At 48.7% G+C, this 26,611-nt stretch overlaps 1 protein-coding gene across 1 annotated transcript; it reads right to left on the bottom strand.

Annotated features, from left to right (window-relative positions):
• Positions 1–9,872: 9,872 nt before the first annotated feature.
• On the bottom strand, positions 9,873–13,138 carry FOXI3 (forkhead box I3). The gene is made up of 2 exons (XM_050896262.1): positions 12,442–13,138; positions 9,873–11,245 (listed from the first exon to the last, which is right to left on the bottom strand). Exons 1-2 carry the CDS (start codon positions 13,136–13,138, stop codon positions 10,656–10,658), a joined length of 1,287 nt encoding a protein of 428 aa, XP_050752219.1. The 3' UTR covers positions 9,873–10,655.
• Positions 13,139–26,611: the final 13,473 nt, after the last annotated feature.

Raw genomic sequence — 26,611 nt, 5'->3', positions numbered from 1 at the left:
GTTTCAGCCTACACAAGAAAGGGGAACGTGCAGAGGAGCAGAGTGCTAGTACTGGTGTAACTTCTGGAAGGGAAGAGAGGAAAGAGAAGAGGAGGGAATGGCATAGGAAAGGAAAGGAAAGGAAAGGAAAGGAAAGGAAAGGAAAGGAAAGAAGAAAGAAGAAAGAAGAAAGAAGAAAGAAGAAAGAAAGAAGAAAGAAGAAAGAAAGAAGAAAGAAGAAAGAAGAAAAAGAAGAAAAAGAAGAAAAAGAAGAAAGAAAAAGAAGGAAAACAATGTCTGGAGCTGAAAAGTAAATTTGGCTCTCTACTAACACCCATGGACCTAATTGGATTTACTGCCTGAGTGCAGGAAAACTTGAAAAGATTATGGAAAGAGAAAAGAATTTGAGATTAACACATACAGTACATTTCAATACAGGTGGCGGGACAATTAGAAATGTAGTTAAGCTTTGGAAAATCTTTACAAACCTGGAAGGGATTTAAGTCTGAATGTGATTTGGTGTGCCCAGCCCTGATTTTTCTAGACCAGCCAGGTGCTGGAAACACAATGTGAAAGGATGGTTTGGGGGCTCTTCCTCCCCTCCGTTGAAAACTTTGAGGAGAGAGGAGGAAAACACAGAGGACCTTCTGCCCCCACTGGCCCCTGGGAAGTACAAAGGGAGATTTTCCCTTTACCTCCGAGGACTGATGGTGGTGGACTCCAAACAGCAATGCTGGTGGAAAGCCTGCATCGCTCAGAAGATAAACCTGCCTGCGCCCTTCCAGTGAAACACAACTGGAGCGACTCACTGGTTAGGAGAGCCCATGCGGGCTGTTTCTCTTCACTGCTTGAGCAGCATTTAACAATCAGAGCTACTGAATTCTATTTCTCGACGTCAGTCAGTCAGCCTGGGCCCAGCGTGGCTCCCTGTGCTGCTTTCAGAGCAAATGAAGTTGTCCTTACTGTGAATAGCGGGATGCATCCAGGGGGATTTACATCAGAAGAGGGACTTGGCCTCATTCCTTCAACAATTAGAGAAACACAGTGGTTTCACTAGGTGTTAGAGCAAAAGAAAAAAGACCTCTTCCATGGGCAGTGAAACAAATGAATGGTTCCTGATGGGTTTGTCTTATCTCACTTAACCCCTCTCTCCCTCCACATCTCCCACCTCCCTCTCTGGGCACGCAGCAGCGTGGTCTGAAGGCCAGGGCTGCTGAATTATAACTGTTTCCCTGGGGGAGGCACTAATTTGGGTCTCTGCCCTCTATGCCCTTGATGGCTTTCATGATATTTGCAGTACTGCGGGGAGGGAATTGATCTGACTAAAGCAGATCTGCCCCCCTCCATTTGCAATAGAGATCTAGGAACCGATTCATCCATTCCTGAAGGAGATCTCAAAAAACCAAAGCAGGTGCATCGCACTGATTTCTCTACTTCAGCTCAAAAGGGAGACAAGGGTGATTAGCTCAGATGCAAACATCTGTGCTGGAAACACCTTAAGTTGGTGCAACTAATCCCACTCTTAGAAAGAGTTGAGGAGTTTTGGTGAGGATCTGAGAGCCAGACGTGCAGGTGGGCAGGGAGGGCAGGACGCAGCTTGCAGTTAAGACACTGAATCGTACATGTCTGCAGGTGGGTGTCTATAAGTGAGCGAGATGTCCAAGTCCTGTAAGAAGCAGGGGAAATACGCTCTGTACAGTCAGAGGAGCCTAGCGAGTGAGTCACGCAGTGAAATGTCTGACGTGAAGTGAGCTGGGGCAATTCCTCTGCTGCAAATTGACATGTTTTCCTAGACTTGTTGAACCAACACCTCCTAATAGCTGAGGATCTAGTCGCGGTGGCTCGGCCAGGCAAAGGCCACTTCTGAGGTCAGTTCAGAAGTCATCCCTCCTCTTGCTTCCAGCATCCTCCCTGCAGAGGCACTGAGCATCACTTTCTCCTAGTGGAAACAGATTGCCAGTGGCAAGGGGGAAAGCAGCATTCCTGCATCCAAAGCATTTCATCAAACCAGAGGTCAGGAGCTCATCTGTCCACCAAAAACTGGGGAAAAAACTCCCCCCACCCCCCGGGAACAGGGAGAGCAGATGCTCTCAGTGCATTGCAGCAGCTACGTGGAGGTGCACAAGTGCAAGCAGCATGTGTTACACGGGGAGCAAGGCTGCTGCTTGGAGAGAGCTCAAACTGGGTGGAATCAGATCGGTATCACTCCTGGATGCAAACATGATTGCACTGGGGGTAGAGAAGGGACCTGAACTGCTGTAATTTGATTATCAGATCTCCAGAGCAGGATTCAGCTCATAACACATTTTAACCCTTTCTTCTAAGATCGTGGCATGCAAACTAAATATTGCTACTATAAAACCTGAGCAGATTTGTAATGCGTGGAAACGGATCACAAGTTTCTGGTTCCTGCACCTCCCAGCTACTGGTATTATTTCTGGCAGGTTTAGCACATTTCCAGTTGTCCTGTGGTTAAGAACAGGTCTTACACACGATGAAAATCCCTTGGGAGAGAACAGTCTCTGGTTGTGCAGATGACTTGTGGGGTTTAGAAGGAGGAAGATTCAATGCTGCTGCATTCCCTAGGCAGGAGCAATGTTCCCCCAGCAGCACCCATGCTCCTGTGTAAAGCAGCTATAGGTAAGACTTAGGTAAGAAATGTTGTGATCCATTGTGCTTTCCTGTAACACCACCAAGGAAGGATGAGTTTGGAGCCATGCCAGAGTGTTTCAGGCTGAGTCAGCAGGGACAGTTTTGTGACGGAGGCATTGGGAAGTATGGATTTGACACCTAACTCCGCTATAGCACCGTGTGACCTTTAGCAAATCACTTTCCCATGATGTTCCTTGACCCCTTGCAGTAAAATGAGGCCAGTAACACTTCCTCGGTCATACTTGTCTCTTTGGATTGTCACCTTTTCAGGGTAGGGAATGAGATTTCACACTGTGACAAGCAGCTGCTGTCTGGAAAGAAACAGCATTCAGAGCTATGACAAATGACCTTAACATTCATGACATGTTCATTGCTCTAGTCTTCCCACTGCTCACGTATTCCCTGTCAGGGACAGTGAAAATAAACACAATCCCTTGTTCAATTATAATAAATGCATTCCCTGATTCTTTGAAGGGTCTCCTTGGTTTCTTGTCAGGTCTGCTTCCCTGCCGTGCTGCCAAGGATAAGCTGCAAATGCTGGAGAGGAAGAAGACAGTAATTTTTTCTCCACCGAAGCAGAGCTCCACCAAAGACAGCTCTTATTATCTTTTGACAACATATATCCACATTTAGGCACGCGCTGCCTTGGCTACCGAACCCAGCGGCTCTCCATTAGCTAGTGGGGGTTTGCATGCAAGCAGGGACAAAGTGGTCCCTACCTTTCCTGTGAGCTGCGAGCTCTGTCTGAAGAGACTATGGTTTATTTTCACTTGCTAACTTGTGGGAAAGCCACAGCCTCATGTTGTCTTCACTAGGATGTAAATCCGTTTCCCTGAACTTGAAGATGAGCTCTGGTCCAGAGACGGGCCCTAATGAAGCTTCACCAGTGCAAGGCCAGGGCATCTTGCCATAGCTCTCTCATGAGTGTTGCTCTCCTGTTGCCCAGCAAAGGTTGTCCAACCTTCGGCCACTGAGATATCTGATGGTTTTGATGCTACTGATCAAATAATGATTTGGCCTCACGATTTCAAAACTGCTGCCCCAGGTGCTGGGGACAGCTTAGGGTGCAGCGGAGCCGCAAATTTCAGTGCACCACAAATCTCACCTCTTGCTGTCTCCAGCCAGGCTGCCCTTCACAGCTTTTTCTATGAGAAATGCAGAGCAGCCTGGACATGTAGGAAACAATGCTTCCCTGCAAAACCAAAAGTTTTACACTTCATGAGCAGTTCTTGCAGCAGGAAAGAGAGAATACACATGCCATATTGATCATGTTGCACTGCTGGAAGGTGCCAACTCTGATTAGGGCAGTGCGTGAACAAGAATACAATAAGTAGCGTAAAAAAGCTCATCAAACCTTCTTGTCCCACCTCAAAGAAATTCCCTGGCTCTCCCCAGAACTGAATGAACCAAAGCAAGCCTGAGATGCTGCTGCGTGGGAGAAGGAAACGCTATGCAGAAGTTTTCTTGTCCCATACGTCTCCCATGCCTAAGGAGGCTCACCTATGGATTAGGCCTGTGTCTTGCTTTGAAACCTCCTTGGACTCCTCCATCTCTGGTGGCCATGGTACTATTTGTAACCAGACATAGGACCACACATGAGAGATGCCCCATATCTGCGGATATCCATGCATTCCTGCCCTGGGGGAGGTCTAAAAGCTTGGCCTAAATTAGCTCTCCAGGCTTCCTCTGCATTGCATGGAGAGAAATAGGCACCTGCAGAGAGCAACTTGTCTGCCCTAACTTAGCCAGCTTTTTTTTTTAGGGTGAGAACTGCTGCAGCAAGCTGAGTGTCTTCAGTGCTTGTGCAAATCAATAAGATTGGCCAGAGCTCTGCATCAGCCTGTACTGAGACGGAAACTTGAAATGATGCTTTCAACTACGCTACTATAAATATAGGAACATAAAATGGCTCTGTTGGATCAGACTGTCAAACTCACTGTCCTGCCTCACAGTGCCAAAAGGTGGTTGCCTAGGGAAGGCTGTCCCGTGCAGTGGTACTTCCCCAAGATATATTCCCATGCTCCAACACTTTGCAGTTCAGGAACTTTCTAGCTGAAGATGGGGGTCTTTGCGTTTCCTAACCCCTGCTGCTCTTCCTTTCTAAGAACCCGTCCTGCCTCCCTGCAAGCTTCCATCCTCCTGAAGCAAGGAGATCCCCAGGGCATCTCCACCACCAGTAAGGCACCTCTACCTCCTCTGGTCTGCTTTGAACCTGTTTCCTGGCACCTTCACTAGATGTCCATTGTCTAGACTAGAAGAACACTTACTTACATGGGTGTAAATATCATTTCCACACACACACAATATAGTTCGGCACCATTTGAGTATCATTCACTTTGCTGAAGGAAGTCCAAGCTTGGTTCTGCTATGTGTTAGCTTTGACTCCCTCCGCTTTCTTGGAGTTGAGGCACTAACCCTGCGTGTTTCAGGATCACTATTTGTGGTGGCCCCAAAGCAGTAGGGCAAGGTGTGGGTTCTGCCACCCTCCGAACCGGCCTGGGAGGGAAATGGCATAGCTCAACTCCGCTATTTACTTTAATTAGATATAAAATCAGCACCACTTGAAGGGTCCAAGGGCAGATTAACCATCGGTCCTGACCTGATTTGTCACTGTTTATTGCAAACGTGGACGGGCCACACGGCGAGAGCTTTGCTTTGTCAATAAATCCCAGACACAATGGACTGCAGGAAAGGGAAAATGATCCGAGGAGCCCGGGCAGACAGGGGAGACGGCTTCTGCTCTCCTATGGCAGCCAATTGCCTGGATCAGGCCTACGATGTTTAATTCACAAATGTGCAATCTTTAGCTCCTTTTACGTGTCCCCGGGCAGCCTCGTAGAACCATCTGAAGTATATTAGAGCCTGGCTGATTATGGGTCTGCTCCAAAGCCCTCTGAAGTCAGTGGGAGTCTTTCCCCTGACTTCACTGTGTTTGGGGCAGGCCCTGGATGAATATCCCTCAGGTTAGACAGTTTAATCATCCATTCAGCAGTACACAAAGCAGATCACATACACTTTTAGCCTGCATTGTATGGTGTTATGAAATGAGAAGATTATTTGATATGATTCAGAGATAGCTCAGGTATAAGGTAAAAAAAAAATAACACCTTTGATGTTTTACATTACACTTCAGTTATTCCTTGAGGGGCAAATTCTCGTCACCTTACCCAGGTGAATATTGCGCTCGGTAATTTGGTCAAAAACATTCCATCAACCTTCTTTTTAATAGAAAATCGGGGGGGGGGGGCAGTTCAGCTTGATGGAGATTTCTGCCAAAAATAAGGAAAAAGAAAAGGTAAATCCATGTTTTTCTTCTTTCAACAATCAGAGAAAAAAAATAATTGGGAACAAAAATCTGTTTTGGAGGGATTTTCTAACAGGACAATAAAACTAGTCTTTTTTTTTGCCAAAGCCTAAGGAGAAACAACAATTTCCCAACAATTGCAGTCTCCATCTGGCACAGCTATTTCTAGCTGAGGCATCAGCCATCCATGTACCATCGGCCAGGTCTGGTTCTCATCTTCCCTCTCTTGGGTCAAGCTACAAAATGAGGTTTTGTTCCTCTTATTTTATGTGCCATCAGAATGAGACTGACAGGACCTCCTCCCATGAATGAGCAGGACAGGATTCAGGTACATCGTGTTCAAAGTCAGGTGAGATCTGCAGGGCTTGTGGCCCTACCTCAAGAAGTCTGATGAAGATTTTCCATTGCTAGAAATACAGCGAGGGCAAGGGCAGGATATCTGTAGTTTCCTTGAACACTACTACATCTTTTGAACTATTCCTAAAGATTTCAGGGAAAAATCACCCTCAATCAGCGTAAAAAAGGCAAGAAAACCTTCTGTACAGGCACAACGTACTGTGTCCCACTTTCACGGACTTTGTGAGCGACAGGGCAAATCAAGCGCCTCCTCCTTCAGAGGAGATGCAAACCACAGTCCATGGCCAGTGGCAGTAACTGCAGCCCTATTTCCAAAAGAGTTGGCGGGCGATGAAACCCAGCGCGGATGGCTGTGTTCTGCCTCTTGAATCCCCTCCCACCGCCCCGCAATATACTCGGGGTTGCTGGGGGTGGGGGGTTTAACTTTACTGGCACAAGAGTTTCCTTTGTTGATGGGAGCTGGGTCTCCTTTAGGGGACTGGGCTGATCCAGCTGTACTGGCAAAGCCTTTGTAATGTGGAGTAGCTCAAGTGCAGACCTGCAGTGGGTGCCTGCCTGAACCTTTGCTGGCATGTCGATAAGGCCAGCGCTGAGCAAAGTTAAACGACCCCGTGCTGGAGAAGTGCCACACGTAGGAGCCAGCAAGCATCTGTGTTACTGATCCAACGTGTCTCTTGAAATGCCTTTGGACTGTACTTCTTTTCAAGCAGGGACTGCCTTTTTTAGTAGTTGTGTGTGCTGGAAGAGCCACAGTCCCTGGCTGGGAGTGTCGGAGGGTACAGGCAGCGCAGGACAGAGGCAGTTGTGCTTGCAGTCATCAGCACGACCATGGTTTCACATCAAGTACCGCTGCGCTGCACCAGTCTTGCCTAGTTGAGGTGGCATCTTTCTAGATGCCTCGAAAGAGTGGAGAAACCAAGCAAAGATGAGACTTCCTGCGGCGCTTAGCTTTAGCGTCCAGTAGCCGGGATCTGTGGGCTCCCAACTACCCCCCATGAGATCCCTGCTCCCTCAAAGCCAGAAGAAGTCATTTTACAGGGTGAATCCTATGGCTGCCAGAGCAGAGAGAACCGAGGCCTGAAGTTTGAGCCTCTCTCCAAGGGAAGGACATTTCTCCGCTGACTTCCCTGGGAGCAGGCTATGCCCTAGGCTGCTGGGCTAACACCCGACCCAGGCTGGGAAGAGGCTCATTGTCATGGAGAACTGCCCATCCCAGGCATGGCCTTGGCATTTAGAGGGGAGTGGGGACTCTCAGGGTGGGACCAGCAGGCTAATTGCCTTTGTCTTCCCCCTCCTTCAATGGGGGAATCACAGTAAATCCCCAAAGCCCATGACAATAGCCCTGCTGCTTTTAAGTGCCTTTCATTAAACTCAAACCTCTTGCCCTCCCTCTCCCAAGATTTGCTAAAAGAAGAGTCTCTTTTAATGACAAAAGGAAGCCTAAAAGGCTGCCATTAGCTCATTCACTTGGCTCCTCTCTGCAGACTAGGTGTCTATTTGCTGAAATCTACTCTCAAGTGTCCCTTGGGCAGGTTGCTTTATCATGAGCACACCAGCCTTTGGGGTGGTGTGTCTGCAGGAGGGGCCCCAGCCCCTGGTTCCAGCTAAGGGCTCACTTTCCCTGGAGGGAGCAGGATTTGGTGCTAACAGCAGGAAAGGTGGACTGGGGACAGTTAGACCTGCCAAAACCTCCCTAGAGCCCACCACCATCCCTCAGGAGCTGGGCTGGAGCACTGTGGTGGGTGAATCCTTCCCCGGCTCTGCTCTGGCAGGTTCTGGCTATGCCACCACCCAACCGACGTGGCACGAGAAGGTCTGTTGAGCCATGGGATATTTGCTGAGGACATACTGCCAGAGGCAAACCACACAGCAACACAAAGTTGCCACTGATTCGGGATCCTCAGGAGCAAACGTTTATGGGTACTGTCTGCAGAAACACACAGCTGATGGAAGTGGCAGAGGGTAAATCCTGAAACAAATCTGGGTGGAAGAACATGAGCTGGACACATGCAAGTGTCCCACATTGGCCCACTGCTTGCTAAGGTCTGACAACAGGCTGGTGGAGCAGAGAAGGGGTGCAATGGTCACTTAGACACGTGAGTAAGCAGTTCCTGGCTTACTTAAGGACTGGCCCTAAACCTTCTGAAGGCGTTGGGAATCCCTCCACCACTTTTAGATCAATCACCTCAGCAGTCCAAAACCCAAATAAAGCTATTCCACACCTGGTGCGACTGAACTCGAGCAGGACAAGACTGACCACCTTGTCTTTTTGCTAGTGGCAGTCTGCCCTTTCCCTCCCATTTTCGCTACCACTGCACCACCTGAGACGCAATTAAAAATCAAGACACGGAGGAATTACCCCTAAAGCCAGGAAGATGGTATCTGTGCTGGGAAGGGGTGAGCGGGAGGGGGATGAGGCAGGAGTTGCCACCCACCCACTGGTCTCAGCTATTGCACAAATGGCGGTTGGCCAGTGCTGGGGCAAGTACTTGGTCCTGATCCCAAGCACATGGAAGTCATCTGATGTTTCATCATGGCTTCATTATATTTTGGATCAGGCCAGTGGTTGGTCTTGCATCACCACCCTGTGTGCTATGCAGGTAGCCAGTGAAGAGGCGCTGCATCGCACTGCCAACAATTTTGTTTTCCGAATAGCCTGCAGGGATGGCCTTACATCACGGCTGATGCATATGTGTTAAAGAGCTGCAATTTCATGCTTAACTTCATTATTGATGCCACATTCCTCATGAAGATATTTATATTTATGCTCTACCCGCACACAGCACCCGACAAGCAGCTTATGCAAACAGCAAGAATTGGGAATTGATCGTTTTGCATAATGGCTGCTCCAGGATGGATTTTCCTTTCCCAGCAGCATGAATCAGGAAGGATTCTCAGGAGTGCCTGTTTACAGCAGACGCTCGGCCGGGCCCGCTAGCTGACGGGTCCGACTTCTCAGCCAGCCTGCCATTTTAAGCAGGTGCAATCCTATTCGAAAAACTGATTTGCAAAACGGATCGAGCCAACAGTCAAGCTCAGACTTCGTACCCCCTGCTAGCGAGCACCACGCTGGAACCAGCCCCGCTTCTTTTATTTTTGCAAGCTTTTATTTTTTTTACTAAACCAGGCTGAAAAAGGACAGTTGTAATTCAGACCGTTGACAAAAACAAACAAACAAAAAAGCCCAGAGTGCCCACTCTGCACAGTGAGACTATGAGAGGCCGCAAATCAGCTCAGATGCGTCTCCTTTGGGCCCAGAGCAATTTTTTCCTGTCTTACTGTGCAGATGAAATTGTTCATAAATCTTTGCACCTTTTATCCCAAACCACGTGAAAGCAAAACCTGTCTCCCACAGAGTTTTAAAATACCTCAAACATACTGAGGAACAACCAGGCAAAAATCTAACAATTGTTAACATTTTATTCCCAACAGCTGTTCAGCCTCAAGTTTCATTAATACACTAACAAACAAAAACAAAACCAACAAAAACTTAAAAACAAATAAAACAACAAAAAAGAAGGGGAAACAAAGTAAAATAAACTTTAACAAAGTTTAAAACACATTATAAATAAGTACAGCTCCAGAGCATAATTTACAAATATAAAACCACATAGAAACATATGTACAGAAGAGTTACATTACGTACAAATATGTATAAAAATACCCCAGTGTTTATTCTCGTGCTAAAGCTGCATGGCTAGAGTTATCTTTGGTACTAAGCTCCGGGAAAAAGGCTGTTTTACAAGACACGGCCCTGGCTGTACAATATGCCATACACAGGAAGACCAGAGCAAACCTCCGTGGGTTTCGAGGAGGTTTTGGGTGGGTGTTTACCCGGAGTATCCCCTCTGTGCATTGCATATTGCAGGATCAGGGCAGAAAGCAAGGGCTCACAGAGGCAATTGCTGGCAGAAGAGTTTTTTAATACATTGTACAAGGCACTTCATAAGAAATCTCTTCATTTTTTTTTTTCCTGTTCTCTTCTAAGACTCAATGGATGTCTACACTTGGCTCTTGCTGATATCGCTTTATGGTTATAGTTTTTAAACTTCTTATTCTACATTCAGGATTAGAAACCTCTGAAAACATTAATTCAGTTTGCTTTTGTCTGCAGAATTTAGATGGCAAGCCATCTAAACCACCTAACATTTTCCAGGATGGGGAAAAGACTTTGCATCTGCCTTCTGCTGGTGTTTAAGGGGTGTTCTTATTTTGAAAGGTGAGATCTGTCTTCCTGGAAGAACTCCTGGGAAGTGTCCGCATTGAAATGCTGTTTGCAAAAGCATATGGTCCTCCGGGCTGCCAGATACACCTGCAACTCCCATTCCCTTTGCAGCGCTTGCCGGCTGACAGCCCCAGCATCCTACACCTCCGTTCCATCCCGGGTGTAGATGAGGCTGTTAACCGTGAAGTTGTAGTAGTGGTTGTACTGGGCTCCCTGGCTGCTGCTGCTGGGATGGAAGGAGCTGTAGTAGGCGGGGGAAGGTCCCGCAACCCGCTGCAGCTGGTCTGGTGAAGGCACCTCCTGAGAATTGCTGCTGGAAGGGGTGAAAGTGCCACTGCTCAGCTGTCCAGCAGAGAAGTTCCTGTGATGCAGGTCACTGCCGAGACTCCCCGTCAGCCGGCTGCCTCCGCTGCTCAGGGAGCTCATGCCGCTGAAGAAGGTGCTGAGGCAGCTAGGGGTGGATGAAATGATACCGGAGGGAGAGGAGCTTTTTGGATGGTCCCTGGCAGAAGGCGAGGGGTCCAGCTCTGGGGGTGGGCTGTTTCCACACGGTTTGCCTGCGGCTGGGATGGGTCGCTCTTCCTCAGCCTTCAGGCCCCCCAGAGAGGAGGCCGCAGATGCTGTCACGGGGGCGTTGGGCTCAGAGCGCCGCTTGCGTTTGCGACGGAAGTTCCCGTTGTCAAACATCTTCTCACAGTTGGGATCTAAGGTCCAGTAGTTTCCCTTCCCTGGTGGAAAACAGGAAAAACAAGAGAGAAAGTCAACTTCTGCGACAACGAGCCCAACTGCAGACACAAAAGCAATATCCATGTCTTGTCCAATCGGCATAGAACCCACATCTCTACTACACCTGTTCCTCCTCTGTCTGTTGCCCAGTACAAGGATCCAAAACCTGGCCCCAGGACATCATCACCTCCACCCCTCTGATGCCCAAGGGAACATTAAGGCCACATGGAGGAGGAGAACCTCCCCATCCATCACAGAGCATAAACCTCCCTGGAGGATCTGCACCTCTACCTCAGACCTGGCCAAAGGGAATGCGAAACAGGGCTCCCCTTGCACTGGCTGCCTCAGAGCAACCAAGGGCACTTGTAGCCATCTCAGCAGTGGGTGACAAGGTGGTGCCCCTGCCATGGCTCTTCTCAGAAGAGCTGGTGGAAAGGCAGGCTGGCACACCCAGGTACACTGAGGGGACAGCAGGCCGGCAGCACTGAGTTGCAGGGGCTGCAGACAAGCTGCCCCACGCCCAAGACTTAGTGTGAGGTGGCCGTGGTGGCATTAGCCATCCCCACACGCCTCTTGCCCATGCCCGGGCCTGACGGGAGCAGTGACCCCACAACGTCCCCCCAGAGGCTCCAGACCGGCGCGTCTCCTCCCCTCCCCGCCGGGCCGGACCGGACCAGCGCTGTCCGGGCGCGCCGCCGTCCTCCGCCCACTCCCGGGCACCGGCTGTGCCCCGGGGCCAGGCCGGCGAGCGGCGGGCAGGGAGGGGAGCCGTGAATCACGGCCGAAGGAGCCGGGCCTTGCACAACCGGCACTCCCGGCCTGCTCGAGGAGGGGGCGAGGGCTGGGGCCAGCCGCCCCTCGCCTAACACCTCCCGCGGGGGCCCGCGTCGGGCCAGACGGGGGCGAAGCGGGGCCGCTCTCCTCACAGCGCCCGGCTTGAAGGGACAAGGGAGCCCGGTCTCCTCAGGTCACCGGCCCTGAGGGGACAAGGAAGCCCCGACTCCTCACAGCGCCGGCCCCGAGGGGACAACGGAGCCCGGTCTCCTCACAGCGCCCGGCTAGAGGGGACAAGGGACCCGCCGGACAGGGACACCGCTGCCGCCCGCTCTCCTGGCGGGGGTGCCGGCGGCCCCGCGGGGTCTGCGCCCGCCGCTCCCCCCGCCCCAGCCCAGCCTCCCGCCCGGCGCGGCGGCCTTACCGGGGTCGTCCTCGTCGCGGGGCACCTTGCGGAAGCAGTCGTTGAGGCTGAGGTTGTGGCGGATGCTGTTCTGCCATCCCGCCTTGCTGCGCTTGTAGAAGGGGAAGTTCTCGGCCACGTACTGGTAGATGTGGCTGAGGGTGAGCTTCCTCTCGGGGGCGCTCTGGATGGCCATGGCGATCAGCGCCGAGTAGGAGTAGGGCGGCCGCACCAGCTTCAGCAGCTCCTCCTGGCTGGCCAGGCTCAGCCAGCTCAGCTCCGCGCCGCCCGCCGACGGCGAGCCGGGCGCCGGGGGCGAGCCCACCAGCTGCCCGCCCCGCGAGCAGCCGTACGAGGCCGGCGGCAGGAAGGGCGCGGCGGCGGCGGCGGAGCCGGGCGGGCCCTGCAGGTAGGGCGCGGGGCTGTTCATGCCCCACAGGTAGCCGGCGTTGGCGGGCGCCCCGTAGTCCCCCAGCGCGTACCCGCCCGCCCGCTGCCCCGAGGAGGCGGCGGCGGCGGCGGCGGCGGCGGCGGCCGCGGCGGCGGCGGCGGCGGCGCCGGGCGGGTGGAGGCTGGGCTGGGGGTAGACGCTGAAGTTCTCGCTGCAGTACACCGCCATGTCGGGGGCTTCCTGGGCGCTGCGGGGCTGCGGGGGCGCGGGGGCGGCCGCCGGCGCCGAGGCTCTGGGCTGCGCCTGCTGCAACTCACCGGCGCTCATAATCCCTGGCCATGCAGGGCGGCCGGCGCTCCCCCCCGCTCCCGTCCTCTCCCGCGGACAGCCGCCCCCCCCCCGCCCCCCGCGGCCCCGGTGGCCCCAGACCAAAAAATCCCGGGGGGCTGCGGCGCGGCGCCCTTATAGGCGCTGCCGTGCGCCCGGCCTCCCCGCCCGCGGCCGGGGCTGGGCGGGCGGCGGCGGCGCGCAGGGAGCAGCCAGTAGCGCGGCTCCGCGCCGCGGAGGGAGGCGGAGGGGGGCAAGGCCGGGCCCCAAAAGCGGCGATGGGGGAGGGACCGGCGGGGGGAGCTGCGGGAGGCGCCAGGGATTTGGCTCCCGGCAGGGCGGGGGCAGCATCCCCGAGCCTGTGTGTGTGTGTCCCCTTCCCCACTGTCTGCCCCCCCCGTCCCCCCCTTCCCGGGGGTCTCGCCGAGCTGCCCCGGTGCTGCCCGGCCGCCCCCTCCCCGGGGCTCTCCACGCTGCCCCGGCCCTCCGGGATCCGATCCCCGTTTCCCACGGATGCGATCGTCCCTGATCCCTTCGGTCCCGAAACCGGCCCCGAAGTTGAGGTCTGGGGGAGATTAGCATCGCTGCGGTTGCCCCGACGGGAACGCGAAGGGTGAAATTCGCTTAAACTCTGTTATTTGTGTGTAATTTTGCCGCCTGTCTCACAACAGCCGGAGCTGAGATCGCAGTTAATTAGCTTTGGATAAGGAATTGCTCGAAATTAAACAAACAAACAACATCGGCGTGTTCGCTCGTACTGCGGGAGGAAAGGGCTGGCAGTCGCGGGGCGCGATTTAAGGAATAAAAGTTGATTTTCGCCTTCGTGCTTCGGGGGAGCTTGAGGGAAAGCGCATCCTTTTGCAGAGAAAAAGCTCTCGGTATTCAAAACGATCCTGACACCCCAGGGTTTATACGGGGACCAACTCCGGCAAATCCCTCTCGTCCGGGGCAAAGCACACGATCCGACCCACACGTGTGACAAGAAAAATACGGTCAATGGTGCGGGAGAATTTAGAGAGTCTTTGTCAGTCGCCTAGAAGATGTAAATCCCCGGATCTTAAACGGGATTGTTACTCCGTTCTCTGCTGGTAAAAACGCGTAAAAATCCCCTTTCCAGGTACAGATGCGAAGCGCTCCCCCCAAGGTTGCAAGCGCCGGGTGTCTTGATTTGACATCAGGATTTTGGGGAGAGAGGACCGTTTGGGAAAAGTTTTTGCGTTTTATGTCTTCGATAAAATAGTTATAAACGCACATGTAAATTGGTGAAGCTGGATCGGGGCAGCTTTCCCAGGCTACCGCCAATCCCAAATTTTCATCCCTCGTGTGATCTAAGCAGGGATGTAATAACTGGAGGATTCTCACCATTATATTTCGTTTTAAAACAAGCGGACAGACAGTTTGGAGACAGAGAATCACTTAAAAGTGAGTGTGATAAAGAATTATGATTTTGGGTTTCCTCCTTTAATCATAAGGGGAGGTGTTTGGGTTTTTTGGGTTTTTTTGTGTTTTGTTTTTTTGAGGGGGGCTTGGGTTTTTTTTTTCTGTTGTTATTTTGTTTCTGTCACTGTTGCTGCTGCTGATTTTATTTTGCATCTTTTGGGGAAAGAGCTCACCGTGTGTATTTGGATAGCCAGAACAGCAGGAGAAAATTCTACATTACGTTTCGCAAGGTGCCTTTTCCCTTCTCAGCTTCCTTGCCTTTATTATTTATAACAGCTCCGCATCTCTTTGGAGAAGGGTCACACTGGAAAATGCTGATTTGAAGTCTGACCGGACAACAGGCATCTAAAACAAGCAGTTTGTGGGGAAATCACGGCTAGAAAGGATATCTAAAGGACAAGAAGCAGGTAGATTTTTAAAAATCAACTTCCCTCTGTGTTTGAAGAGCTAACCCGAAAATATTATTCTTTCAAATTAGAACAAATCCATGTTTATCTGTTTGCTCAAAAACCCTACGATCGTTGCAGGAGGGAGAGGAGCGGTCAGTGGTATCGCCGTATCGCTCGGAATTGCGATTTTTGCTTCAGGGATTTGATGTATTTGGGCAAAGGCAGAGCCATCTAGAGGAACAGCCCGGCTATGACGAGGCAGGGAAGGCAGTTTCCCTCAGAGGCATATGCTATGCTGCCTTCGAGTTCTCTTTCGTTGATTTCTCTGCTTCCAACAAAGGAAACGGGTGAGAAAATAATGCTGAATTAGCTCTAATAAAAATGCATGTCCTCAGAAAACTCCAGCTTGCTTTACCAAATAGTAAGGAACGTGAAACAAAAACAGCTTTAGAGAGGTTATTACATAGCTGGGATGGCACGGATATGCAAACCAACACTTAATTTAAAGAGTGGAGAGAATAAAGCTTTGATGGTGTGACGGCTGTAAAAATGTTTAATTTTCTTAATGCATTTATCCTGCAAGTAGCATGCAGTGTTGCCTCGAAACATGGCCAGCTCTCAGTACAAACCTGTTGCTATTCCCTTCTGCCAAGGCACGAGGAGAGCAGCATGAAAAGATCCTGCGCGCTGCCTCTCCGCTTTCTAAATGCTGCTTTTTTCCAGAGAGGTCTGGGAGACGTTTGCCTTTCAGAAACTCACCGAGAAGCTGGCAAGCGAGGTGCCGAAACACAAAACTGAAATCGGTTTCAAGGTAAGAGTCTGAGTGTCCATCACTGCGAGCAGATTCGGGGTTGGGCTTGAGCAACGCTGTGAAATTACTCTGTTATTACCGAGTCGCTGGGACATTCGTTAGCATTGGCATTCCGAGTGTGGCAGTGAGGTCTGCCGGGTAGAGGAGCCCTTGGCACCTGGGAGTCGGGGCTGAACCGTACCCCCAGCCAGCTGCGATTACATGCAAACCTCTCCAGCCAGCTGCCTTGGAAAGTGTTTTAAGACTTCCCGAGGAAAAGTGCTGCAGGAGAGCAAGGTCCTCCCCATCTCTGCCTTGTGCTAGCCATACCATTCGCTTTGCTGCTGTGCTTGTCCTCGTCGTGCATGTGGCAAGCGCTTTTCCCCCTGCTAGGAAGACACTGTCTTTGCCTCTAAGGCCCTGCTCCTCTGAACATGTAGGTACAGGCTTAACTTTCCTGCTGTGAATCTCAGGTGCGTACAACTGAACACGGAAACCTGAAAATGCTTCAGACCTGAGCACCCGGCCTCACAGCGGGAACCGGTACCTGCGCCCACCTGGGTCTCTCTCTGTTTTCCAAGGATGCTGAGGTCCAGGCACAGGAACATGTTGGAGGATCGGGACCTAATAGCCCATATTGGCTGCTGTTGACTTTACCAGTAGGCGAGAGAGACCAGGATCCCTTCAATGGCTCCGAATTGCTGCAGTGAAGCAGGAACCACAGGTTTGGTTTGTTTTGGCTGCATTTGCAATATAAGTCTCACTTTCTCCCTAGGGCTGGCAAGAGGCAAGGCAGTAACTCCATGGCCCACATATAAAAGAGTTCTTCATGTGCAGATTGTATCTTTCTCCAGAGTCATCAACGAAATTGGGAATGAGTTCTTCATCCTCAGGGACAAGACAGGAGACTTATCTTTTCTCTTGCAGTGGTCCAGGACTGTGGCTCCACTCTCAAGAATAACAAGGAATTGACTAAGAACAGCTCAAATTAAATTTAAACTGTAATACCACTCCCTTATTTACAGCTAAGCCTATTCCTTCCTAGACTGGGTGCTTTACACCTATTAATCTGCTCTAAGTAAGTCTCTTCTTTTCACTCACCCTCTGATTTGTCCTATAAATGGGTAACAGAGAGAGAATATCTGATGGTGCGCAATAGATGTTTCACTGCCATGAATTTGGGAAGGATGTTCTGTGTATGTGTATACAGGTTGAAGTAATTTTTATCCCTTACCTAAGGAGAATAATGTATATTCCTCCCTCCCTGTATCTAGTCATCTATTGGACTGAAGTTCTGGCAATCAAATTTTGCCAACTTACCTTATGATAAGATCAGAGGTTTTCAAATATTTCTTGATTTTTCAGACCCTACAACATTTCCTGGGGAGGTGTCCTCATTCCACGATTTTCAGGCTACCGAGAACAGGCTTGGTTTGGTTTTGTTTCTAGTTCACGGTCTCTGTAAAAACACTGCGGGCTGCAGACAGAGGGTTAGCGTTTTGGAATAGCAAATATTTTCCCGGTGCGTTTATATGGTGCTGAGTGTGATGGAGCCCCTGGACTCCACTACAAAGCAAGGAATAAATCATAGTTTATCGCAAGCCGTAGTTACTCCAGCACTTCAGGCTGTTGTGAGCGAACACCATCGCTGAAAGAAGCAGTTCTGCTCTGTGTCCACTCCTGGCTGCTTTTTCTGGCTGCTGTGCTCGCACAAGTGTTTCTGTGGCTGTGGACTGGGGCACTGATCCAGGATGAGAGGAACACCCTCTTCCCAATCCTAATTTTTTTTTTCTCCTTTTTTTACCCCCTCAGGTTAATTTTAGCTTGGGCCTGCCTAGCCCCTTCCTGAATGAGAGCTTGTTAGCGACTGATTAGCCAAAGTTTTGATAAAAGCTTCATTGTTTGTAACCTCTGTAAGCTACCCGGAGCTGTGCTCCTAATAAAAGTGGGATTAAATAGACACCTTGGGAGTGAGACAGTTGCAAGTGGGAATTTCAGAGTTGTGGGGGACAAAGGGATGTGGCCAGGCTTCAGTAACTCTGCGTATCAGAAGTGATTTTACCAAAACTGGGAAAGAAGCCTGACTTTTGGTTTTGGGGGGAAAGCGGAGCCTGGTGGGAGACAGAAGGAAGTCAACTGTTTGCGGGTGGATTAAGCACGCACTCCAGGTGTTTGGAAACACGTTTGCAGAAGCTCTCAGCGCCCTGCATTCCTCCTGCCTCTCCTCGGGCTTAAGATTCATAAAAAGCGTTTAAAAATCCCCACTCTGATCCCACGATTTTAATCCTTCCTCATTTTATTTTTGCAACAATAAAAAAGTCCACCTGACAACGAAGTGTGAGTAACTTGGTGCTATTGAATAGCGTCTTTTCTGGGAGGAGTGTTAAGCAGGGGACTTCATCCCTCCTGCTTAAAGCTAGAAGCTGACCTGGGCTGAAATAAAACGACATCTTTGTGCTTTTTATGTGGTTTCGATGTGTAATGGGATATTTGAAATGGAGCTTGGTGCTCTGGGCTGGTTGCCCTATTGTGATCACTCCTATAGAGTAAGGTAAAGGCCAAGATCTTTTGGTCTTAATTCATCTGAATAGGCCACCTCTGCCCTGGAATGAGTAATGGAAGTAGAAAAACATAAAGATAAATTTATGGTCAGCTAAGGTAAAAATAATCGAAACTATTAGTAGATAAAGGCAGTAGCTGCCATCACCACCACCACAAGGAAACGGAGGAGTATTAAATTAGTATTTCTTTTCCATGTTTGTCTGGGGGAGAAAATCAGATAGTGTGTTAGTATCAGGTGCTGGTGAAAGAGCATTTTGGGCTCCATTAATTACTAGGGATTATGTTAAATAGCAACCACATAAATTAAATATTTTATGATCGGCCAGTCCCGGTAATTCACGGCCAAGAGTTTCAGAACTCTTGGAAACAGGAACATATTGTGTGGGCCATTAATCCTGACTTTTCATTTTGGGACACTAGAAAGATTTTAGAGGACTAAGAAAGCTGATATTGGATCATTATTTGAAACGATTGGGCAAATGATTTGGGTAATGCTAAGACTGTCAGCCTGTCACTGTTAAAGGCAAGAAATAGTGGGCACATCACTTGATGAATGAATTCTTAAAGGAAGGCAAAGAAATTGATGCAAATGAGTGTGCATATATACAAAATAGGCCTTGTCAAATCAGTTTGCTGTTGTTCTCCAGTAAGAGTGAGCAACTCTTGATGTAACTGATTTCTGAAAGTATTTGGTTAATACCATCTTGGAGGTGGATTTTTTAAAAATGGTGTAAAATCAACATGGTGCAAATTAAGTGGACCTAAGTGGTTAAACAGAGATCTTAGAATGTCACTGTGAAAAATGAATCCTTGAGTCTCTTTGCAGGGAAATCCTGTGGAAACTGGTTCATTATTCTGTTTCTGTCATTGATTTGGGGGGGAAAATAAAGAATCATTGTCTACTGAATGTGTAGGAGTCTAAAACTGGGGCTATGGAGTGTTAAATAATGAACAGGACAGTTCACTGACACAGAGCTACCTCGATCTCCGCATGGGAACTGGGAGCAAATGGCCAGGGTGTATTTCGATATGGAGAAGCAAAAGGACACATTTAGGAAAAAAATCTGAGATTGTTGAGGTGATGGAGTCCGTCTCAGAAATTAATAATTTTTTAAAAAGTTATTGTGGTTCTTGTGAATAATCAGCTGTTTCTTGTTGTGATCTTGGGGTGAATGAGGCATAGGAATAAGGAATTTTAATAATTTCATATTGGTACTGTATCAAATTATGATAGCACCCATAAAATCATGAGAAGCAGGCTAAAGTAACAGAGATGAGGTTGTTTACTATCCAGTCAAATACAAGAGCTATGGGACATCAATGAAATTGGTAGGAACCATGTTCCTGAGAAGATACCACTGCACACAAAGTGCAGCTATGACTTGAAGCTTCTCAAGCAATTCTCTTTAATTACTTATGGGAAGGGAACATTATGGGTGATTTGTTTGCAGTCTATGAATATCTGTGCAAGAGCAGAAGCATGAGGATAAAGGGCAAAGTCGGAAGGAATCAGTGGCCAGAACTGAAGCAGGACAGATAGAAGGGGCTCAATTCAGCTGCTCACACAGGGGTAGCTGAGGCTATTTGAGGTGCTTTGCAGTGTCCAGTGGTCTCCCACTGGTACTGTTTCAAATATGTCAGGCACTGCAGACATCTCAGATATCCTGGAGAACCTCAGAGAGCTCTAAACACCCTTGTGTGCAACCAAATTAAGTATAAAGTATCAATTTTTACTATCGTGCATAATTACCAGAACAACTTACCAGGACTTACTGTGGATTCTCCACCAATTTTAAAATCAAGATGGGACATTTTTTTCTACTACATACTTGAAAGAAGACAGCTACTAAGAGAAACCTTAGCCTGGATCCTTCTGCATGCATGTGGGGTGTCCGCAGTGATCTCCCATGTTCCCATTTTCCCACCAGCAGTCCTACCTTGAACATTGCACTATACTCTAGCTCCAGACTCAAAGTTTTCCTCAGTTGGTTTGCTGTGTTTGCACTGTCCTTAATTTTGCCCAGTACAGACAAGTTCAGTGATATTTCTGTCCGGGTTTTATTGCCCAGCCAGGCAGGTGATTTTGGTAATCTAGATACTGCTGTGGTGCCTAAATAAGAATTGCTCTCTCTTGGAAGTGTGGCTCGTATGAGAAGGGCTGAACACCTTGTTATCACCTAAGCCAAAAACCCACTCACGAGAAGGGCTCAAAAGATGCAGAGCAACATGTGCTGGGGCCCACAGGGCCGTGTCTGCCATGAAGGCTACTGGCGAGAAACATTTTGAGCTCTGTTCAGTCTTCTTGGCCATGTCGATGCTATCTGATATCTGTAACTAGATCAGTGTCTGATGAGGGAGAGTGGTCCAGCGAAAGGATTGCTGCTAATGGAAGCTTTGGCCAGCAGAAACAGGAATCTGAGATCACTTTGGGTAAAATCTCACTGCTAATGAGCAAGTTAGAGATGAACCAGCATAATAATGTATATCTTTTGAAAATCATGGGGACAGACAAGGTAGCGGTGCCATATGGGAGAACCTTGTTTTAAGGCAGTGATGCAAAACACAAGAGAGGCATCAGCAGGCATCACAGTAGTAAAAAGAAAAGCGTGGTCAACTCAAGGTTTGTCACTTTTCAGAAATCAGCCCTTCCATTTAGAGCTGTGGAACAGGTTCTGTAGCGCTTATAGACGTATGGGCTTCTATGACAGATACCGAGGAAGAATTTCCTTGATTTCTTTGAAGAATTTCAGACGATTTTGCTACCAGTCAAGGCATGCCTAAGCCATACCTTGGGAGTGAACCATTCATGTACCCAGTGACTGATGTTCGTGACTGATTGGCGCATGCCAAAGATTGGCAAAGACAATACTAACCAGGAGCAAATATGGCAAGTGCCTGCAGGCTTTCATGAGGCTCTACGGACTCTACATATGCAAAAAGAGGTGCAAGTGCAAACTAAACAGGCAGCAGAGCTGAAAAGCTCTGATTGGCATTTAGGAAGACCAAAATTAGCAAGTAGAGGAAGAGCAAGCACTGGGTATCCCCTGGAGCAGTGGTCTTCTGCAGTCATAACCTCATCATCTGTCTCAATAACATTTATTTAACATGGCTTGGTGAGAAAGAAAGCAGGCAGTCACTGAGCCTGGGCGTTGGAAGACATTCTCCACCTGGCCAGTGCTAAGCAGAATGCATAGGTGAAAAGACAGACCCTGAGCAGGCAGACCCAGAGCTGGGCAAAAGTCAAATAGCAAGGGCAGTCAAGGAGAAAAAGCAAGGCAGCATTAAAACATTCTTCTGAAAGTCCAAATCAAGATGGTCTTTTATAACAGATACTAAGGAAGAAGAACTAGTGTATCCTCTACAACATTAATGCTGAGGAGAGCTCCCTGCTTTCAGAAAAGGACAAACTGAAGAGATGGGTGAAATTACCAGAGTTTTTACAGATGACCGATCAAGAGATGAAGAGATTCTCAGTGTTTGGGAGATTATAACGCTTCAGGAGCAGGATGACAAGAAGAATCTTGCCAGGAGAGGCTGCAAAGAAGGGTCAGGAGACTGAAGAAATCTGAGGGGCTGAGAATGGATCGATGGGGCTGTAGCGCGGGTCATTGACCCAGCCAGGCAATTATATGTTATCAGGAAAGAAAAGATCCCCTAAATAAGGAAAAGTGGATCCCAGTAAGTGAATTCCCACAATGGTGACCTTCCAAATTCTGTGTGTTTCCTGATACCTAGGCAAATTCCTCACTGTGTTCCTTGCTGGAGGATTCAGAAGGTAGATTCAGTTTCCACAAAGCAAGAGGGACAGTATAGCAAAACCAGTGCAAGAGGCTGGTCACTGGCAAGTTCAGAGATATCAAGAAGAACTTCAGTTGCACAATTTCAAAAAGTCATTTGACCCGGTGTGTTGCAATAGGTGTGTGGAGTGTCCTAGGGCTATATGATATGTGTAAGAAGCTGCTGAAAAACATTATGAAGAGGTGAGGTCAGCAGTCCTGGTCAAGAGCAAGCTGAACAACTGGTTCAACACAATGACTGGTAGCACACAGGGTGACTTGATAATTTGCAGTAACTTCTGGAGCTGTCTGTAGAAAGTGAAGGATGGAGTTACAGTCACCAAAGACTTTGGGCAAAGTCAGACAAGGAGATCAAAAGCCTGAGGATGATCACATCTTCAGTGGTGGTGCCAGTTCATCAGATGTGCCAAGTCAGGTTACTGTGTCCCATGATGAATGATGCAGATCAAACATTGGCGTGAGCCAGACAAAGACCAGGAGGAAAGGGAGAAAGGATGAGAACTACACAGGCAGGTAGCAGCCGGGTGGACAAGATGGACAGCCCCATTTATCTGAGAAATTTCACCTCGCAGGACAGCAACAGATCCCTCTACAGAGATCTGAAGGAGGATGTAGCTGGTGCACGTGGGCGTAGATCATCTGAAACAGTCATGAAAAGACACAGACAAATCATGGAAGCAAAAATCAGGGTACTCAGTAGGTGCCTGTCCTTGCTCTATGTGCAAAGGAATGGATGGTCAGGAAGGCAAACCAAAAAAAGACAGCTGGTCTTTGCGATGAAATGTTCCAGATTGTGAGACCACGTCAGAAATGGGACGGTCAGCAGTAGGATGTACAAAAGGGACAGTCGTCTGTGTGAGGAAACTCTGGCTGCTGGCTGGCTGGATAATCGCTTTCAAGGTACCCTGTTCTTTGTGCTGGTAAAGGGAAGAGGATTAAGATCCTGAACGTAGCAGAAATGAGATTATTGGTTTTCATTTTGATTTTTTTTTTTTGTTTTACAATTTTCTCAACAGAAATGTGGACTGCTACGTACTGAATTTACACCTACCTCTGTAAGCTGCTACTTCTTAATCTTCCTTCATAGCCCTTTGGGTCTGCAGTCTGTGGATCGAAGGGGTGGATGACATAAGAAAATGAGCCTGTATTTGCTGAACACAGTGGAGCACTTGAGAATGACCTGTAACTGTCCTTTATGGTCATTAGTCTGCAGGACAAAAAAATAAAGGGCAAACCTCTCTGAAAATGGAGATGGCAAAGACAAGGGAACTGAGAGGGAAAAGGGGCAAACAGAAGATTTATGCATGGAGCAGTTTCAAGTTCATCCTTGAGCAATGAAGCCACTTTGAGTTTCCAAACACTGGACCTGTGACACCAGATCACTCTAATGGGCCAGGCAGGCAGAGCCCTGCCAGACAGCAACCAGCACCAAGCATGCAGAAGAAGAGGCAAAATCCAACTCCAATTTCCACGCTCTCCTCTTGACGGGTAATCTAGCTCTCTTTACAAGTCAGGAGTTTTCTGCAGAACGGTGAATTCACATTGCATAGTCCCAAAGTTTTGGATGGGATCCCTAAAGAAAAAAAATAAAAAATCAAATGTGCAGGATGGAGAGAACCAGATGATTTAATCTGGGTTGTAAGAAGGGTGAGTGAGATAGAGGTGATTGAGCAGCATCAAAGGGTGACAATCAATTTGAATTTCCCCAGAAGTGATGTTGATGCCTGTGTTGCTTCTCCCTGTGCTTTTTCTTTAATTAAATACCAAATGTTCCATTAGTAGTTGGAATAACACGCTGTTCTTGAGGAAAAGAAAACCCAAGTAATCCCTTTATCTGCTAAAATAGATGATTTCTAGTAGATTAAACAATGGCCTTTCAGCTACCAGAGCATAGTTCAGGCCATAATTGAAGTCCTCTCCTTGGCCTCTCCTCGGTCCCTCGCAGCCAGTAGTCCGTAGAGCCCCATCATCAGAGATAACCTCGGTGACTCTTGTCTGCAGTGAGTGTTTCTCCAGATGAGGAGATTAGTCAGAGATAAAGCATATTACCTGAAAATAATAAGTGATTACGGTCCCGGACTGTCTCTCCACATTCATTTCATGCTGGTTAACCCTTGCAAAACTGGCTGCTGGTAGGGTTTAGGTCTTTAACGAGGAGGGAGGGTGAAGGAAGGTTTCCCATGTCTGAGTGGAAAAGGAGAAATTTTGCCTTTTGTTTTCTGTTTCTTGCCCTGGGTGGGGATTTCAGGGCATGGCAGGAGGCACTCGGCTCCTTGCGTTGCTGCAGCCCGCGGTCCGTGGAGGAGCCGGAGCTGTGCCATGCAGTGTCCTTGCAGGGTGCCGTCACCCTCTGCCTCCCCGTGCTGCTCAGCTTGAAACTGCAAGGTCTTAAAATTCCCTTGCAAGTCATCTACCATTTACTTGATAGCAACATAGAAAAATACTGGATGCCCAGTACCTACACACTGACTGTATTTCCACTGCTGCATTAAACAGGACCAGGTCATGGGCCCAGCCACTGACCTGCAGTAGTCCATGCTGTTAAATTATTAGCGTGGGCCAGGCATGTTTTGGGGTTAACAGTACTCTCCCATGCCCAGGCATGGCTCAGAGGCTATAAATTTCTCAGTGAGCAGTTTCCATGGGACCAGTCTGCTATGGGGAGTGCTGGCTGGGCTATGTGGATGTGAACTCAGGGCCAAAGAACAGTCCCCAGTGTTTTTTCCAGCACGGATGTAGCTACTCTGACTTGACAACACAAAACCATTTATAGCTTCCGTATTCATTCATCAACAGGAGATCCAGAGAAATACAAAAACCTTGCAAGGTTTTTATAGCAAATTGTCAACATATCTAGGAGAAAAAAATGAACGTATTGTGATTTTCTAGAAATTCAGGTTGGTTGCCTGGGTAGGATGGAGAGAAGAAATGTAAAAGAAAACTCAGGTTGAAGAAATGCCTTGAAATCTGCTTATGGGGCATTGCTGTTTTTGTCACTGCTGGAAGTGAGCTCCTATGCTGCAGGAAGCAAGCGTCCTGATGGGAAGATCTTTTCCTTGGTCTCCCTGCAAATATTACAGGTGAAGTCCTGGCCCCGTTCAAGTCACTGGGAGTTTTGTTAACGACTTCATTAGGACCACTGCCGTTTTTCATTCATAAAAGGCGTCTTCCCAGCTCTCGTGCCATTACAGCATCCTCTGTCTGTCATCAGGCTCGTCTCCGTGAGTGAGAGACGAGCGGGTTCATCCTTCTTCCTCTAAATGCTTCATCAGCCGCTCCCTTGAAAACTGTAAATAAAGGCCGCTGGGGATAGCTTTTCTGCTTGACCCCTCACCTGAAATGAAAATAAAGGTGACTGAATTTCATCCTGACGCGGAGCTCCTTCCCAGGCTGGCTCTTTCCCGTAGCTGTTGACAGTTACCTGCCAAGCCCCATGGTTACCTTTGATTTTGCCGTAATGACATCTCAGTACTTAGGATGGCTCTGGGACTGTAATCCTCTCTGCAGCCTTAACCAATTTATGGGGTAACCTGAGACCAGGCTCTCTCTTCCCCATGATTTCGCCTCTTGTTAACACTCACCAAAGATATCATAGAATCATAGAATGGTTAGGGTTGGAGTATGAACAAACTAAACGCAAAGGGTTTATTTTATTGCATGCCCAGGGTTGGCAAATACCTGCATGCACGCCTGCTGTAAATCTCTGCTTTTAGAGGGTAGTTGCATGTGCTTGCCACATTAAAACTGCACAGTATTTTATTTCCCCAAAGTGTGCTGCTAAAACAAATGCTTTGTTAGCAAAAACCAGGCAGCACTCCAAGGAGCTGTTAAGAGCCGAAGTGAGGATTCAGCAAAGTGGGATTTATCCACGGTTTTGCCACAGATTTTCTGTGTGATCTGTAGCTTCCTTTATCTCAGAGTGCTTCATCTTTAAAATCCTTCAAGTCAAAGTCCTTTATCTGTCTCGTGTATTTAGACTGTAAGCTCTTCAGGGCCAGGGCTTTTTTGTTTGCATAACAGCTTTTATAATAACTCTCTTCTGATCTTTAGAGGACCTACCTGTGTGTGTATAATACAGTTATAAAAGAGAAGTCTCAGCTTCATCGCAGTGAATGATCCTGGCATTAGAGGAGGACACGAGTCCTGGTCCCTGCTCCCTAACCTGTATTAATTGGCTTTTCTAAAGGAAATCTCAGGGCATATGGTTTACACAGTGGCGGAAGTAGGAGGAGGATCCCTGGGGAAAGCAAACACTTGAGACTTCAAGGTGGGATGACTTCGGTGGCACACTTCTCTAATGACCATCTGATCCAGGAGGTGCCCACTTCCTAAGCACAGATCAAAGACAAAAGGTGACTTCTGAAATGACATGCAACCACCTCTCACATTGCTTAAATTCTCTCCTCCTGCTAGCGTTTGATCTCACTTTACTTTTCCTGTCACTGGAAGCAGGTGGTTGCTTTATTCTCCCTGACAAGTTTAGATCAGCTGAACA

This window comes from Gymnogyps californianus, chromosome 4, assembly GCF_018139145.2.
Source record: "Gymnogyps californianus isolate 813 chromosome 4, ASM1813914v2, whole genome shotgun sequence".
Taxonomy (NCBI): domain Eukaryota; kingdom Metazoa; phylum Chordata; class Aves; order Accipitriformes; family Cathartidae; genus Gymnogyps; species Gymnogyps californianus.
This window is presented reverse-complemented; position numbering and strand designations above follow the sequence as displayed.

Bases quoted from the DNA above. Each gene is read 5' to 3' on its own strand.
- FOXI3 (XM_050896262.1), bottom strand. From the start codon at position 13,138: ATGAGCGCCGGTGAGTTGCAGCAGGCGCAGCCCAGAGCCTCGGCGCCG. The intron at 11,246-12,441 runs GTAAGGCCGCCG...GTTTTCCACCAG, and splicing joins CCGCGACGAGGACGACCCCG to GGAAGGGAAACTACTGGACC.